Source organism: Schistocerca serialis, chromosome 11 (genome assembly GCF_023864345.2).
Source record: "Schistocerca serialis cubense isolate TAMUIC-IGC-003099 chromosome 11, iqSchSeri2.2, whole genome shotgun sequence".
NCBI lineage: Eukaryota > Metazoa > Arthropoda > Insecta > Orthoptera > Acrididae > Schistocerca > Schistocerca serialis.
In genome coordinates this window covers 207,561,494-207,576,289 of record NC_064648.1, presented here as the reverse complement: position 1 = coordinate 207,576,289, position 14,796 = coordinate 207,561,494, and the positions used below count along the sequence as shown (strand labels likewise).

Sequence of the window (14,796 nt, the reverse complement as noted above, 5' to 3'; positions counted from 1 at the left end):
ACATCTTCAATTTTCCTTATGTGACTCCATAACTGACTGTTTCTGGAGCAGAATCCGAGAGAAATTTATAACAAAGTGATTTAGAACATTACTTCTTGCCTATGACTAGTTCAAACCCCCCAGGGTCTCTTAAAATTCCTTGAATCTTTCAGAACTACCCGAGATTTCCAGGAAATTATATTTTCCTGAGAGGACAGGTTTATGGTAGCAACAAGTCATCACTGTACAGACCAGTGAAAGCAGATAAAGGATAATTTCAGAAGGTTGAAACATTTAAATACCTAGGAGAATGGGCAGTAATTGGTCTGACAAAAAAGAACCTCTGGAAGGACTATTATACAAGATGAATGTAGCATACAAACTCTCTATCAACATTTACAGTAAGAAGAACCTTTCACTCAGTGCAAAATTAAGACAATACCAGACAAACGCTGTCCCTGAAGCCCTGTACTCGGTAGAAATTCTGCACTCTGTACGGATATGATTACTTAGAAGGCTTAACTTGCAGAATGGACGATTTCCAGGAAGGTAATAAGACTTTGAAGAAAGGGAGATTGTCAACATATAAAAGGTGAGCAAACCAAGAATTGTATACCCAGACAGGAACTTCAAATGGTGTTAGGACATCATGGACTGTAATGAAACTTCCTGGCAGCTTAAAACTGTGTCGGACTGAGACTCGAACTCGGGACCTTTGCCTTTCGCGGGCAAGTGCTCTACCATCTTAGCTACCCAAGCACGACTCCCGCCCCATCCTCACAGCTTTACTTCTGCCAGTACCTCATCTCCTACCATCCAAACTTAACAGAAGCTCTCCTGCGAAAGTTGGAAGGTAGGAGACGAGGTACTGGCAGAACTAAAGCTGCGAGGACGGGGCGTGAGTCGTGCTTGGGTAGCTCAGATGGTAGAGCACTTGCCCGCGAAAGGCAAAGGTCCCGAGTTCGAGTCTCAGTCCGGCACACAGTTTTAATCTGCCAGGAAGTTTCATATCAGCACACACTCTGCTGCAGAGTGAAAATCTCATTCTGGAATCATGGACTGTGTTCTTCAGTCACATACTTAGGATGGACCAGGTCAGGTAGATGCATTAAGATAATACACTTTCATCTGAACATGAGAACGAAAGTGCACTGAATCTGGGAAGTACAAAAGGAATCTGCAATTAACAGGAATCTAGGAAACAAAGATTTACAACAAGATGACTTTAAAATAAAAAAAAAAAAACTGAAGTTGCCATAGATTTCTAGCACAGAATTAAATCCATGACAAAACGACCATGGGAAGAGGAGTGATGAAGGCTCCAAAGAATGAAATTAAAGAATAGTGGACAAGGATAGAGACCAGAAGAGAAGTAGATGGTCTGATTAATATTGTCCTTTAACACTATCAAAACACTGGTAGCAAACATCGATTAATTGTGCATGAAATCATGACATTTGTTGCGAGCAGCAGAAAGTGAAAATCTTTGTGGAGATCAGTATGGCACCTTTAAACTCAGTTAGTTGAGCCTTCTGGCAGCCCATAACAGCTCTACTCCATAGATGCCATGCACCCAAAACTCTGCTACATCGAGCTGACCGACCACCATCTGCTTGAAAAACATCACCCGACATCAGCAGTTATAAAAATATCGTTAATATTTCCCGTCATTTCTGCTCAGCTGCTATTCAAATTATGCTCTGTCATATAGATAAATACGAATTTGGTCTTCTGCAACTGTATGTATTGTTTGTGTCTACCAATAACAATATTTTCAATGGCGGTAAAGCATTTCCATTGCAGGGCTAAAACAAGTATAATAAGATCCTCATCCAACTCCACAGAACAAGAAATGATTTTAAACTGGACAAAAAGTATAAACTATACCATTTGATTCCAAATTATAGACAACTGAAGATGTCTAGCATGAAGAGACAAAATATGTTTGGTACACACAAATTAAACATTCATTTGCAAAAGAGAATTTTTCTTTATCTGTCCAATAAAGCATACGTTCTAAAAATGTCCACTGTCATCATTTGAATCTGTGCGCAACATATTCAGAACTGTTTCTGATAATTTACATTCTGTAATCCATTATTGAGACATATTTTTATCTATCTTTTGGGGTGGCTGCACCTGAGAGCCTTTGATTACAAGTCACTTCTGGTTCATTTTCTCAAACTGGTCAGTTTACGATAAACTGCAGAGTGTATAATTTCAACACTAATGGTCTGGGACACTGTGTACAGCAACTGGACAAAAATAAGGAAATGCTGCAAGGAATACATGGTTGATAATAAATGCAGATTGTGCTGTTGTATTTGACCACAAACGGCACCTGTGCAATCCCCTCAACGTCGCAAGTGTCAGTTATGATCAGAATAGTGTTCTATGTAGCTGTAAGTGCATTATGTCAGTACTAAATAACTTTGAACATGGGCAAATTGTTGGTGCTCATATGGTGGGTACTTACACTATGAGATCAAAACTAACCGGACACCTGGCTGAAAATGATTTACAAGTTCGTGGCGCCCTCCATCAGTAATGCTGGAATTCAGTATGGTGTTGGCCCACCCTTAGCTTTGATGACAGCTTCCACTCTCGCAAGCATACGTTCAGTCAGGTGCTGGAAGGTTTCTTGGGGAATGGCAGCCTATTCTTCACGGAGTGCTGCACTGAGGAGAGGTATTGATGTCGGTTGGTGAGGCCTGGCACGAAGTCGACGTTCCAAACATTCCAAAGGTGTTCTAAAGGATTCAGGTCAGTCCATTACAGGTATGTTATTGTCGTGTAACCACTCAGCCACAGGCCGTGCATTGTGAACAGGTGCTCGATTGTGTTGAAAGATGCAATCACCATCCCCAAATTTCTCTTCAACAGTGGGAAGCAAGAAGGTGCTTAAAACATCAATGTAGGCCTGTGCTGTGATAGTGCCACATGAAACAACAAGCGGTGCAAACCCCCTCCACGAAACACATGACCACACCGTAACACCACCACCTCCGAATTTTACTATTGGCACTAAACACACTGGCAGATGACATTCACCAGGCGTTTCCCATACCCACACCCTGCCATCAGATCGCCACATTGTGTACCGTGATTCATCACTTCGCATAACGTTTTTCCACTGTTCAATCGTCCAATGTTTACACTCGTAACACAAAGCGGGGCACTGTTTGGCATTTACCAGCTTATGAGCAGCCGCTCGACCATGAAATCCAAGTTTTCTCACCTCCTGCCTAACTTTCATAGTACTTGCAGTGGATTCTGATGCAGCTTGGAATTCCTGTGTGATGGTCTGGATAGATCTCTGCCTATTACACATTATGACCCTCTTCAACTGTCAGCGGTCTCTATCAGTCAACAGACGAGGTCGCCCAGTATGCTTTTGTGTCGTACATGTCCCTTTATGTTTCCACTTCACTATCACATCGGAAACAGCAGACCTAGGGATGTTTAGGAGTGTGGAAATCTCGCGTACAAATGTATGACACAAGTGACACCCAATCACCTGACCACATTCAAAGTCTGCGAGTTCCGCGTAGCGCCCCATTCTGCTATCGCACGGTGTCTAATGACTACTGAGGTCGTTGATATAGAGTACCTGGCAGTAGGTGGTAACACAATGCACCTAATATGAAAAACGTACGCTTTGGGGGTGTCCAGATACTTTTGATCATATAGTGTACATAACCAAGAGAATTGAAGAATTTGATGTTTCAAGAGGAACTGTATTGAAGATGTATACCACAAACAGAGAAAGTAAAAAAACAGTACTGACTAAGTCATAATACAAATGAAAGTGTTTGTTGAGTAATCATGAGAGACTGTCATTGAACAGGACAGTAGCAAAAAATAAGAAAATGACAGGTGCAAAGGTCACTGTACAACTGACTGTCGCACTCGTGAAAATTGTCAGCACCGAAACAACACAATGCAAACTCCAAAAGCAGGGAATTACAGGTCTAGGTGGAATTCCAGAACACCACTCAGTGATACAAATTCCTGATGTGATACTGAAGCCATAAAACCTGGTCTATGGAGCAATGGAGGATGTCATTTGCTTGGATGAGTCTTGCTGAACACTGTTTTCAACATCTAGCCAAGTTTACATCCCAAGAACAAAACATAGGGAGTGTTCGGTGATGATTTAAGTAGCCATATAGTGATATCAGTTCCCCCCCCCCCCCCCCATCTGTCTTCCGACTGGTTTGATGCAGCCTGCCACGAATTCCTCTCCTGTGCTAACCTCTTCATCTCAGAGTATCACTTGCAACCTATGTCCTCTATTATTTTCTGGATGTATTCCAATATGATAGGACATCTGTTAAGACATGAGGGAATGGATTCCATGTTACTAGAGGGAGCTGTAGAAGTCAGAAACTGTAGAGGAAGACAGAGATTGGAATACATCAAGCAAATAATAAGAGGACGTAAAACTTCCTGGCAGATTAAAACTGTGTGCCGGACTGAGACTCGAACTCGGGACCTTTGCCTTTCGTGGGCAAGTGCTCTACCAACTGAGCTACCCAAGCACGACTCACTCCCCGCCCTCAGCTTTACTTCTGCCAGTACCTCGTCTCCTTCGCAGGAGAGGTTCTGTAAAGTTTGGAAGGTAGCAGACGAGGTACTGGCAGAAGTAAAGCTGTGAGGACGGGGTGTGAGTGATGCTTGGGTAGCTCAGTTGGTAGAGCACTTGCCCGCAAAAGGAAAAGGTCCCGAGTTCGAGTCTCAGTCCGGCACACAGTTTTAATCTGCCAGGAAGTTTCATATCAGCGCAAACTCCGCTGCAGAGTGAAAATCTCATTCTTAATAGAGGACGTAGGTTGCAAGTGCTACTCTGAGATGAAGAAGTTGGAGAGAAATTCAAAGCGGGCTGCATCAAACCAGTCAGAAGACTGACAACCCCCCCCCCCCCCTCCCAACAAAATTACTGCCAAGGATCGTGTGACTTGGCTGATGCGGTTAATCCCCTTTGTTCCCCAATGGTGATGATGTATTCCAAGATGACAGGACCCCTGCTAACATAGTCCAGAGCTGTTTAGTGAGCACGAAGAGGAATTGTTACATTTCCCTGGCCACGACGGTCACCAGATCTCAATATTATTGAGCCTTTGTGGTATACTTTGGAGATAAGTGTGTGCGGCTCCTATACTTCCTCCGTCGTCAACTGAATTTGCCACTACTTTGCAGGAAGATGAAATATTACTGTATCTCATTGCTACCTATCAGAACCCCTCTGAGAGCATTAAAGATAAACACCAGTCCTAATTTTGTATTTTGAATATGCCAAAAGCATTTAACATTGTTCTTATGTGAGAAACACAATATAAATGTGAAATTAATACTGTAACTAATCGAAAGAAATAGAGCACGTGGTCAGGATGTACCAGTAAACCTATCGTTATAAAATTACTACCGCAAATTAAATAGAACACACAAATAAAGCCCTTTAATTGGATCTCCGATATATGTTAGCACTAAAATTCAGGCACTACTTGATTTGTTATAAACAAATTTAGAAATGTAATTGTTACCTGTAACATAATTGTCAGAAAATGTTATATTAACTCATAACTAAGTTGAAAATAGGTTCACCTTGTTCAGCACTGAGACTGTAAAATTTTGGCAATGTGTATCTCATATTCTGTTTAACTGCTAATTGTGATTCTACATAAAACCGAATTTTCATTGTATGTAATTGTTAACAAAAGTATAGAGGTCGTGCAGGTACCTTGGGGCACTCATTTTTTGGCTATGGTTGCGAGCATATGTATTGTAGGCTGACTCGTTTGTTGATTTTTGTGGCGTGAACTCTGTGTCGTTTGATGTCAACTCTGGGTACATCCGATGTAACCAGTACAGTTCACCAGGCTCGGACACAAGAGTCCTGGAAATATATTGGTGTTAAAACTGCACTGTACTTTGGAATTTATTTGGGAGTCTTCCGTAATCCTTTTCATAGGCTGCACAGCGACGAGACAAAAATCCTGGAATTTTACAAAACCCCGAGAACTAAACAACTCTCAATGTTGGTAGAATTGACGTGAAAGCAACAGCACATCGACTGGGCATTTCACTCAAAAGATTTGCAACGCAAGGGAGAAAATATAAACATCTCAAAGAATAATATACAATTCACTCTGAAACCATACAGAGCCTGGATTCATCCATTTTAAGACGACTAGAAGCTGTTTTGAATGCCAACTGTTTTTCTACACCGTACGAGGCATCGGAATGTGTTGCATTTTTGGTGTTTCCACATTTTTGCCCACTCCCTGTATGCACTGTGCCGTCTGACAAATGTTGAGAACTGTAGAACTAAAGAATGGCAAGTGGAAGGAACTACTGTAAAACTATTTCCAGAACATACCGGCCTCGGGCGAAGCAGCAAGTGCAGTGCCCACTGCATTTGGACCTGGTACAGAAACACGTCCTCAGAGAACAGTATTCTCAGGGGTGCAAAAGTGAATTGTGGGGATGGGCTGGCGACTTACCTAGAGCTGCGGTCCTCACTGAGACTCCTGCGGTTGCGAGGACTGTTGCCCGTGGCCGACGCGAACAGGCTGGCCGCCGGGGACAGGAACCTCCGCAGTCCCGAGCTCTTCGTCTTCTGCTGCTGCTGCTGCTGCTGCTGTTGTTGTTGTTGTTGCTGCTGTTGCTGCTGCTGCTGCCGCAGCTGCTGCTGCTGTTGTTGTTGTTGTTGTTGTTGTTGTTGTTGTTGCTGCTGCTGCTGACGATGCTGCTGCATCGGCGACGCACGCAGCTTCGGCACGGCCTGTTGCGGACGGGCGCCTGCCGGCGGCTGCGGTGACATTGCGGTCCGTCGCACGACCGGTGAGATGGGCTTCGGCTTGATGGCGTCCCGGTCCGGAGAACTCGTCAGCTGCTTCGGGGGTGACGGCGTAGAGGCCGACGGCTCGGCCTGCGCCGACGGATGCCTCTTCGGCGGTGTCGACGGTTTCTCCACCAGCGCCGTTACCTTCACGGTCTGGTAGCCTGTTCGCACATCCACTTTCCGTCATTAGCTCATTCCTCACAAAGAATAATAAAGATTTTCATCACATTTCTGTCTCGAAAACCTACAATGCTCCCCCACTCGATTACGTGTGTGTGCTTTTCATTACATTCAATTGTAATGGGAAATCTTTCATTGCTTTTTATTGTCATAAACTATAAAACTTAATTTTTCCAGAATAAAATTAGATCAAACAATGGAAACTCTGGGAGTTGCTACTTGCCACATAGAGAAGACACTGGGTGGTAAACAGGCACAATTATTATTTTTTTTATTTGTTTATCGTTCCGTGGGACCAAATTAAGGAGAAGTCTCCACGGTCATCGAACGAATCGATACGTGAAATTATAACACGGTAGTAGAAACAGATAAAATGAAATATAAAAACATATACAGGTGACAAGTCGTAAGTTTAAATAAAGAAAATCGACAATGTAACATTGGAATTTGCTTAATTTTTCAGCTCTTCCGAGAGATCCTCGACAGAACAGAACGAGTGATCCACGAGGAAACTCTTCAGATTAGACTTAAAAGTGTTTGGGCTACTGCTAAGATTTTTGAATTCTTGTGGTAGCTTACTGAAAATGGATGCATCAGAATACTGCGCTCCTTTCTGCACAAGAGTCAAAGAAGTGCATTCCACATGCAGATTTGATTTCTACCTAGTATTAACTGAGTGAAAGCTGCTAACTCTCGGGAATAAGCTAATATTGCTAACAACAAACGACATTAAAGAAAATATATACTGTGACGCCAATGTCAGAATTCCCAGACTATTGAGTAGGGGTCGACAAGAGGTTCTCGAACTTACACCACGTATAGCTCGAACAGCCCGTGTTTGAGCCAAAAATACCCTTTTTGAAACAGAAGAATTACCCCAAAAAATAATACCATACAACATAAGCGTATGAAAATATGTGAAGTAGACTACTTTTCGTGTTGAACTGTCACTTATTTCAGATATTGTTCTAATGGTAAATAAAGCAGCATTTAGTTTCTGAAGAATATCCTGAAGATGGGCTTTCCACAACAGCTTACTATCTATCGGAACACCTAGGAACTTGAACTGTTCCGTCTCACTTATAATATGGCCATTCTGTCTGATCAAAACATCGGTTCTTGTTGAATTGTGAGTTAGAAACTGTAAAAACTGAGTCTCACTGTGATTTAGCATCAAATTATTTTCCACAAGCCACGAACTTATTTCACGAACTACATTATTTGATACTGTTTCAATATTACACACAAGATCCTTCACTACCGAGCTCGTGTCATCAGCAAACAGAAATATTTTTTAATCAGCTGTAATACTATAAGGCATATCATTTATGTAAATATGAAACAGCAGTGGCCCCAGCACCGACCCTTGGGGAACGCCCCACTTAACAGTGCCCCATTGGGACTGAACATCACTACCACTCTCAATATTGCAGAGAATTGCCTTCTGCTTTCTGTTCTTAAAGTAAGAGGCGAACCAATTGTACGCTACTCCCCTTACTCCATAATGGTCCAACTTCTGCAGTAATATTTTGTGGTCAACACATCAAAAAAAGACTGTTAGATATTTACATGGTGTCGAGAAATGATGCGACAAACTTCAAGGGGTTGTAGAGGGTGTCTTGAGAACAAATCAAGGCTAGGATCCAGTGTCCAGAAACATCATCCGACAATGCTACAAAGCATCAAAATTATACAGGCACCAGTGTCTGCCACTACACTTCCCTCTGACGGACAAGCCTTGGACAATGTAAGATGTAAACTGGAATAATACATTTGAAATTGTCACAAGAGTGGAGATGAATTAAGCAAGGAGGTGAGTTGTTCACACAAGTTTAGAATATCAGTAATAAAATGTAAGTCCATGTTCAGAAAAGATTGCTCTGTATTGAGAAATGTATTACGCTGTGTTGCAGTTTAGCACCACTGTTGATAAACTTTAACGTCAGAGTAGTAACGCAGAAGAAGCAAAAAACCTTCCAGAGCAGGAATATTGATATTACACAGAATCGGGATCAGTGACAAAGACTGAAGCTGATGGTTGATGTAGTCCTTCTGAATGAAACAAAGAGAAGGTTTGAAGAACTGATGTATGCAATGGACTGCATACTTATCATAAATTACAGCTTAAAAAATGGTTAAAAACATTAAAGTGATAAGAAGTGGTTGAAAGTAGAATGTTGTATGCTGAACTACAAAACTGTGAAAGACACGGAGGTAGTCAGATTGGAAAAATTCTCTTACTGAGAGACCAATATTACACAGGGTAGCTGAGACAAGAAATACACTGATGGAAAAAAATCACACCACCAAACAATAATTAATGCAGATTAATGAAATTTCGAAAATACACTACTGGCCATTAAAATTGCTACACCAAGAAGAAATGCAGATGATAAATGGGTATTCATTGGACAAATATATTATACTAGAACTGACACGTCATTTCATTTTCACGCAATTTGGGTGCACAGATCCTGAGAAATCAGTACCCAGAACAACCACCTCTGGCCGTAAAAATGGGCATTGAGTCAAACAGAGCTTGGATGGCGCATACAGGTACAGCTGCCCCGTGCAGCTTCAACACGATACCACAGTTCATCGAGAGTAGTGACTGGCATATTGTGACGAGCCAGTTGCTCGGCCACCATTGACCAGACGTTTTCAATTGGTGAGAGATCTGGAGAATGTGCTGGCCAGGGCAGCAGTCCAACATTTTCTGTATCCAGAAAGGCCCTACAGGACCTGCAACGTGCAGTCCTGCATTATCCTGCTAAAATTAGAGTTTCGCAGGGATTGAATGAAGGGTAGAGCCACGGGTCGTAATACATCTGAAATGTAACGTCCACTGTTACAAGTGCTGTCAATGTGAACAAGAGGTGACCGAGACGTGTAACCAGAGGCACCCCATACCATCATGCCGGGTGATACACCAGTACGGCGATGGCGAATACACACTTCCAATGTGCGTTCACCGCAATGTCGCCAAACACGGATGCGACCATCACAATGCTGTAAACAGAACCTGGATTCATCCAAAAAAATGATGTTTTGCCGTTCGTGCACCATCGCAGTCGCTCTTGTCTGTGATGCAGCGTCCAGGGTAACCACAGCCATTGTCTCCGAGCTGATAGTCCGTGCTGCTGCAAACGTCGTTGAATTGTTCGTGCAGATGGTTGTTGTCCTGCAAACGTCCCCGTCTGTTGAGTCAGGGATTGAGACGTGGCTGCACGATCCGTTACAGCCATGTGGATAAGATGCCTGTCATTCGACTGCTAGTGATACGAGGCCGTTGGGATCCAGCACGGCGTTCCGTATTACCCTCCTGAACCAACCAATTTCATATTCTGCTAACAGCCATTGGAATTCGACCAACGCGAGCAGCAATGACGCAATCTGATAAACTGCAATTGCGATAGGCTACAATCTGAACTTTATCCAAGTCGGAAACGTGATGGTACGCATTTCTCCTCCTTACACGAGGCATCACAACGACGTTTCACCAGGCAACGCCGGTCAACTGCTTTTTGTGTATGACAAATTGGTTGGAAACTTTCCTCATGTTGGCACATTGTAGGTGTCACCACTGGCGCAATATCTGCAGTTGGCGTAGAAAGGCAAAGAAAGTCTTCCAATCATCTCTTCAACACAACAAAAAGGTTGCCAATGTGCTGCAATATTACGAACTCTCTTATGTATTCAAAGCCAGTGTTTCTTCCAAAATTTTTCAATCTGAAAGCCCTTTATAGCTGCATAGATACATGTTGGATCAAAAAACTACTCCATAGTGAGAAAGAAAGCTTACTCCGAGTGACTCCTGTAATGCTTTTGGACGACTGTGGATGTCCAGCAGGACTCCACAAATGTTTTATTAGTTCATTAGATCTAAAATCTATTGATGTTAGTCATTATGAACTGAGCTGTAAATCTCTTGTCTCATTTTGTAGAACTACAAATGTGATTAAATTGTGTAATTATGTCAATGGGATTTCCGTATCTGATAGTGTTAGGAATCTTGTTACACTGGAGGTACATGCTGCCAATTAAGAGTGTCTGTTGGCTTCATTCTCATCCTCAGATACTTAAATAATTACTTCCACATATACTCTAAAACACAGTGTGGTGAGATATCAGTTTTGTTGACAGATGGTTCATACCGCTGTTTTTGAGTTGAGCAGTTTATATTCGAAGCCCATTTTTGTGCAATTCTAAATATTTGATGTCACACGTAGGAATGTGAAGATATCACAGAACATACACAAGTGGAGAATGGGACCACAGCTAATCATAATAGTAATTGCTTACAAAGAGAACGTTATGTAAATTGAAGGTGGAGGAGGGAGAAAGGAAAGGAGGCAAAATGATCTCACGATGCCAGCTGCATCGGGATTTTATGCGGAATCAGTGGCGACGAATGAAAATATGTGCCAGACAGGGGTTTGAACCCAGAGTCGCCTGCTTACCACGCATTTGCATTAACCACTGGGCCACGGTATTTACCACAACTGCACAGACTATCTCGGTACACCCCTCAGCCGATCCACATTCCCACACAGCACTACCTATCAGCGGTTTCCATCCAAGTCCTGTGTCCTCACTACTTTCAGGTTCCAGCAGAAGGTCGAATGTGATGGCGCATTTCCACTGAAGGTGGCGGTTTCAACAGACCACTGAGGAGACTCAATTGTATGAATTTGTGGTATCTGTCCTTTCAAATGTGTCCGAAAGAACAAGTACGACAAGGAATCCACAGCTGTGAAACATATTGCGTACACTGAAGAGAAGGAAAGAAAAGGAAAGGAAAGGAAAAGGGAAATGGGAAAGGGAAAAGGGAAAAGGAAAGGAAAGGGAAACAGAAACAGAAAGGGGAAAGGAAAGGAAAGGAAAGGAAAGGGAAAAACAAAGGAAAGGAAAGGAAAAAGGAAAAGGTAAAAGGGAAAGGGAAAAGGGAAAAGGAAAGAGAAACAGAAACAGAAAGGGAAGGGGAAACGGAAACAGAAAGGAAAGGAAAGGAAAGGAAAGGGAAAGGGAAAGGGAAAAGGAAACAGCAAAGGAAAGGAAAGGAAAGGAAAGAAAAGAAAAGGGAACAGGGGAAAGGGAAAGGGAAAAGGAAAGGAAAGGAAGGGGAAAGGAAAGGAAAGGAAAGGAAAGGAAAGGGAAGGGAAAAGGAAAAGGCAAAGGAAAAGGGAAGGGAAAAGGAAAGGAAAGGGAAACAGAAAGGGAAAGGGAAATAGAAATGGAAACAGAAATGGAAACGGAAAGGAAAGGAAAGGAAAGGAAAGGAAAGGAAAGGGAAAGGGAAAGGGAAAGGAAAAGGAAAAGGGAAAAGGAAAGGAAAGGAAAGGGAAGCAGAAACAGAAAGGGAAAGGGAAACAGAAACGGAAACGGAAAGGAAAGGGAAAAGGAAAGGGTAGAGGGGAAAGGAAAGGAAAGGAAAGGGACTATTGATGACAGCTGCATCAGGACTTTATGTGGAATGAGTGGTGATAAGCGAAAATGTGTGCCGGATCAGGATTCGAACCCAGGATCTCTCACTTACAAGGCAGTTGTGTTATCCACTGTGCCACCCAGATACAGTGTTTATCACAATTACACAGACTATCTCAGTACACCCCTTAGCCGACCCATGTTCCCACCTAGTGCGACTTATCCGTAGTCTTCTAGTGTGCCCCACACTCACTTTACCATGCTTTCATATAGAGAGAATATTATTACGAGGGTCACTCCACTATTTTTGCAAATATACACTTTTCATTCTCCATGTGTGAAAGTTTTACAGTGTGTAGATACATCCTTCCCGCTTGTTTTCAAACTTAGTTCAACCTGTTCCCGTGAGTGGCGCCGTCACAGCATGTCTTCAAGATGGCTGCTACACTTGACGTTCGTCAGAAGCAACGTGCTGTCATAGAATTCCTGTGCTGTGAAAACGAGACAGTGGGAAATATCCACAAGAGGTTGAAAAAGGTGTACGGAGATGCCGCTGTCGATCGCAGTACAGTTAGTCGGTGGGCAAGCAGGTTACGTGATGAAAGCGGGCACGGCAATATTGAGGATTGTCTTCGCAGCGGCAGGCCTCATACTGCACACACTCCAGACAATGTGCAGAGAGTTAACGAATTGGTGACTGCTGACAGACGCATCACAGTGAACGCATTGTCACGCCACGTTGGGATAGGGGAAGGAAGTGTTTGCAGAATACTGAAAGTGTTGGCATTAAGAAAGGTTTGTGCCAGGTGGGTTCCCAGTACGTTGACAGTGGTTCACAAAGAAACAAGAAAAACTGCATGCAGCGAACTTTTGGAACAGTACGAGAATGGTGGAGATGAATTTCTTGGAAGAATTGTGATGATGAAACATGGCTCCATTATTTTTCACCAGAGACGAAGAGGCACACCTTCTGCCGGAAAAGTTCTGAAGGACTCTCGCTTGTGGACATCGTGCCAAGTGGAACCACCATAAATTCTGATGCATATGTGACGACACTGAAGAAACTTCGAGCTCAACTGAGTCGTGTTCGACCACATCGGCAACAGCAGGATGTTTTGCTATTGCACGACAATGCACGGCCACATGTCAGTCAAAAAACCGTGGAAGCGATCACAAAACTCGGATGGACAACACTGAAACACCCACCTTACAGTCCTGACCTGGCTCCATGTGACTATCATGTCTTTGGGAAACTGAAAGACTCTCTTCGTGGAACAAGGTTTGAAGATGATGACTCCCTTGTGCACGCTGCCAAACAGTGGCTGCAACAGGTCGGTCCAGAATTTTACCGCACGGGTTTACAGGCGCCGGTTCCAAGATGGCGTAAGGCAGTTGAGAGGGATGGAAATTATGTGGAGAAATGAAAATATTAATCCTAAAGGACGTATCTCTACGCTTCAAAACTTTCAAACATGTAGAATAAAAGATGGATTAAAAAAAAAATGCTGTGCATTTCTTTTGGAGTGACCCTCGTATACGAGGCTTCAGTGGACAGTGGGAGAGCATTCGGCCTCACCTCGCGGAGTGGTCGTCGACCTCTCCGGAGGGGGCGGCGACCGGACCCTCTGCGTCGGTGAGGCGACCCTCTGCGCTGGTGAGGCAGCCCTCTGCGCTGGTGAGACAGCCCTCTGCAGCGGCGCGGTGTCCTGCACGGGAACGGGCGGCTGGGGTGTAGCCGCGGCACCCGCTCCCGCCTCGGGGTCGGCAGCCTGCCGGCGCTGCTGCATCGCCGCCACAGTGCGCAGCTCCTCCTCGAACTTCTGGCGCAGGCGCGCCGTCTCTGCGCCGTCGCTGCTGGTCGTGCTGCCGCTGTCCTCCTCCAGCGACGCCTGCCTCCGGAGCGGGATGCCCCCTGCACGACAGGACGGGTGTCGGTGTTTACAATAGCACCTACCCACCACCACACAAATCTTTTGGCGACTCTGTTAATATAGTGCAATTGTTTTGTACTTAATAACACTGTTACTGTTCTAATCTACTGGGCTGATTTTTTTTATTTTATTGTTTATTTTTTTATTTTTTCACAATTGCAATGTACTGCTTTTGGTAGTTGATGTCTGGTGTACCATATCAAATCAAGATTCCTACAATATACTATTTGATTCACCTGATACGTGATCGCATACAATTGTAGATATACAGTTTACATCTGTTTCTTTTCTGTTTGATGTTGTATGACATGAATAATGCCATTAAATCATTAGTTAAACGCACTAAAAGAAAAAAATTGCTAAAGCAGAAAAATAATTAACACTTTGGGGCCTGAGCCATTGCGCGTGGGTGTCTACCACAAAGACTGGCTGATTTTA

The 14,796-nt window shown here is 43.5% G+C and overlaps 1 protein-coding gene across 1 annotated transcript in view; it reads right to left on the bottom strand.

Annotated features, from left to right (window-relative positions):
* LOC126426662 (serine/arginine repetitive matrix protein 2-like) overlaps positions 1 to 14,796 on the bottom strand; it is a 288,117-nt gene that overhangs the window by 160,949 nt on the left and 112,372 nt on the right. The window contains exons 9-10 of the mRNA XM_050088547.1: positions 14,004 to 14,339; positions 6,483 to 6,984 (exon numbers count right to left, since the gene is read on the bottom strand). Of these exons, the coding sequence (XP_049944504.1) occupies positions 6,483 to 6,984; positions 14,004 to 14,339 (838 nt within the window). The remainder of the gene's footprint in view (positions 1 to 6,482; positions 6,985 to 14,003; positions 14,340 to 14,796) is intronic.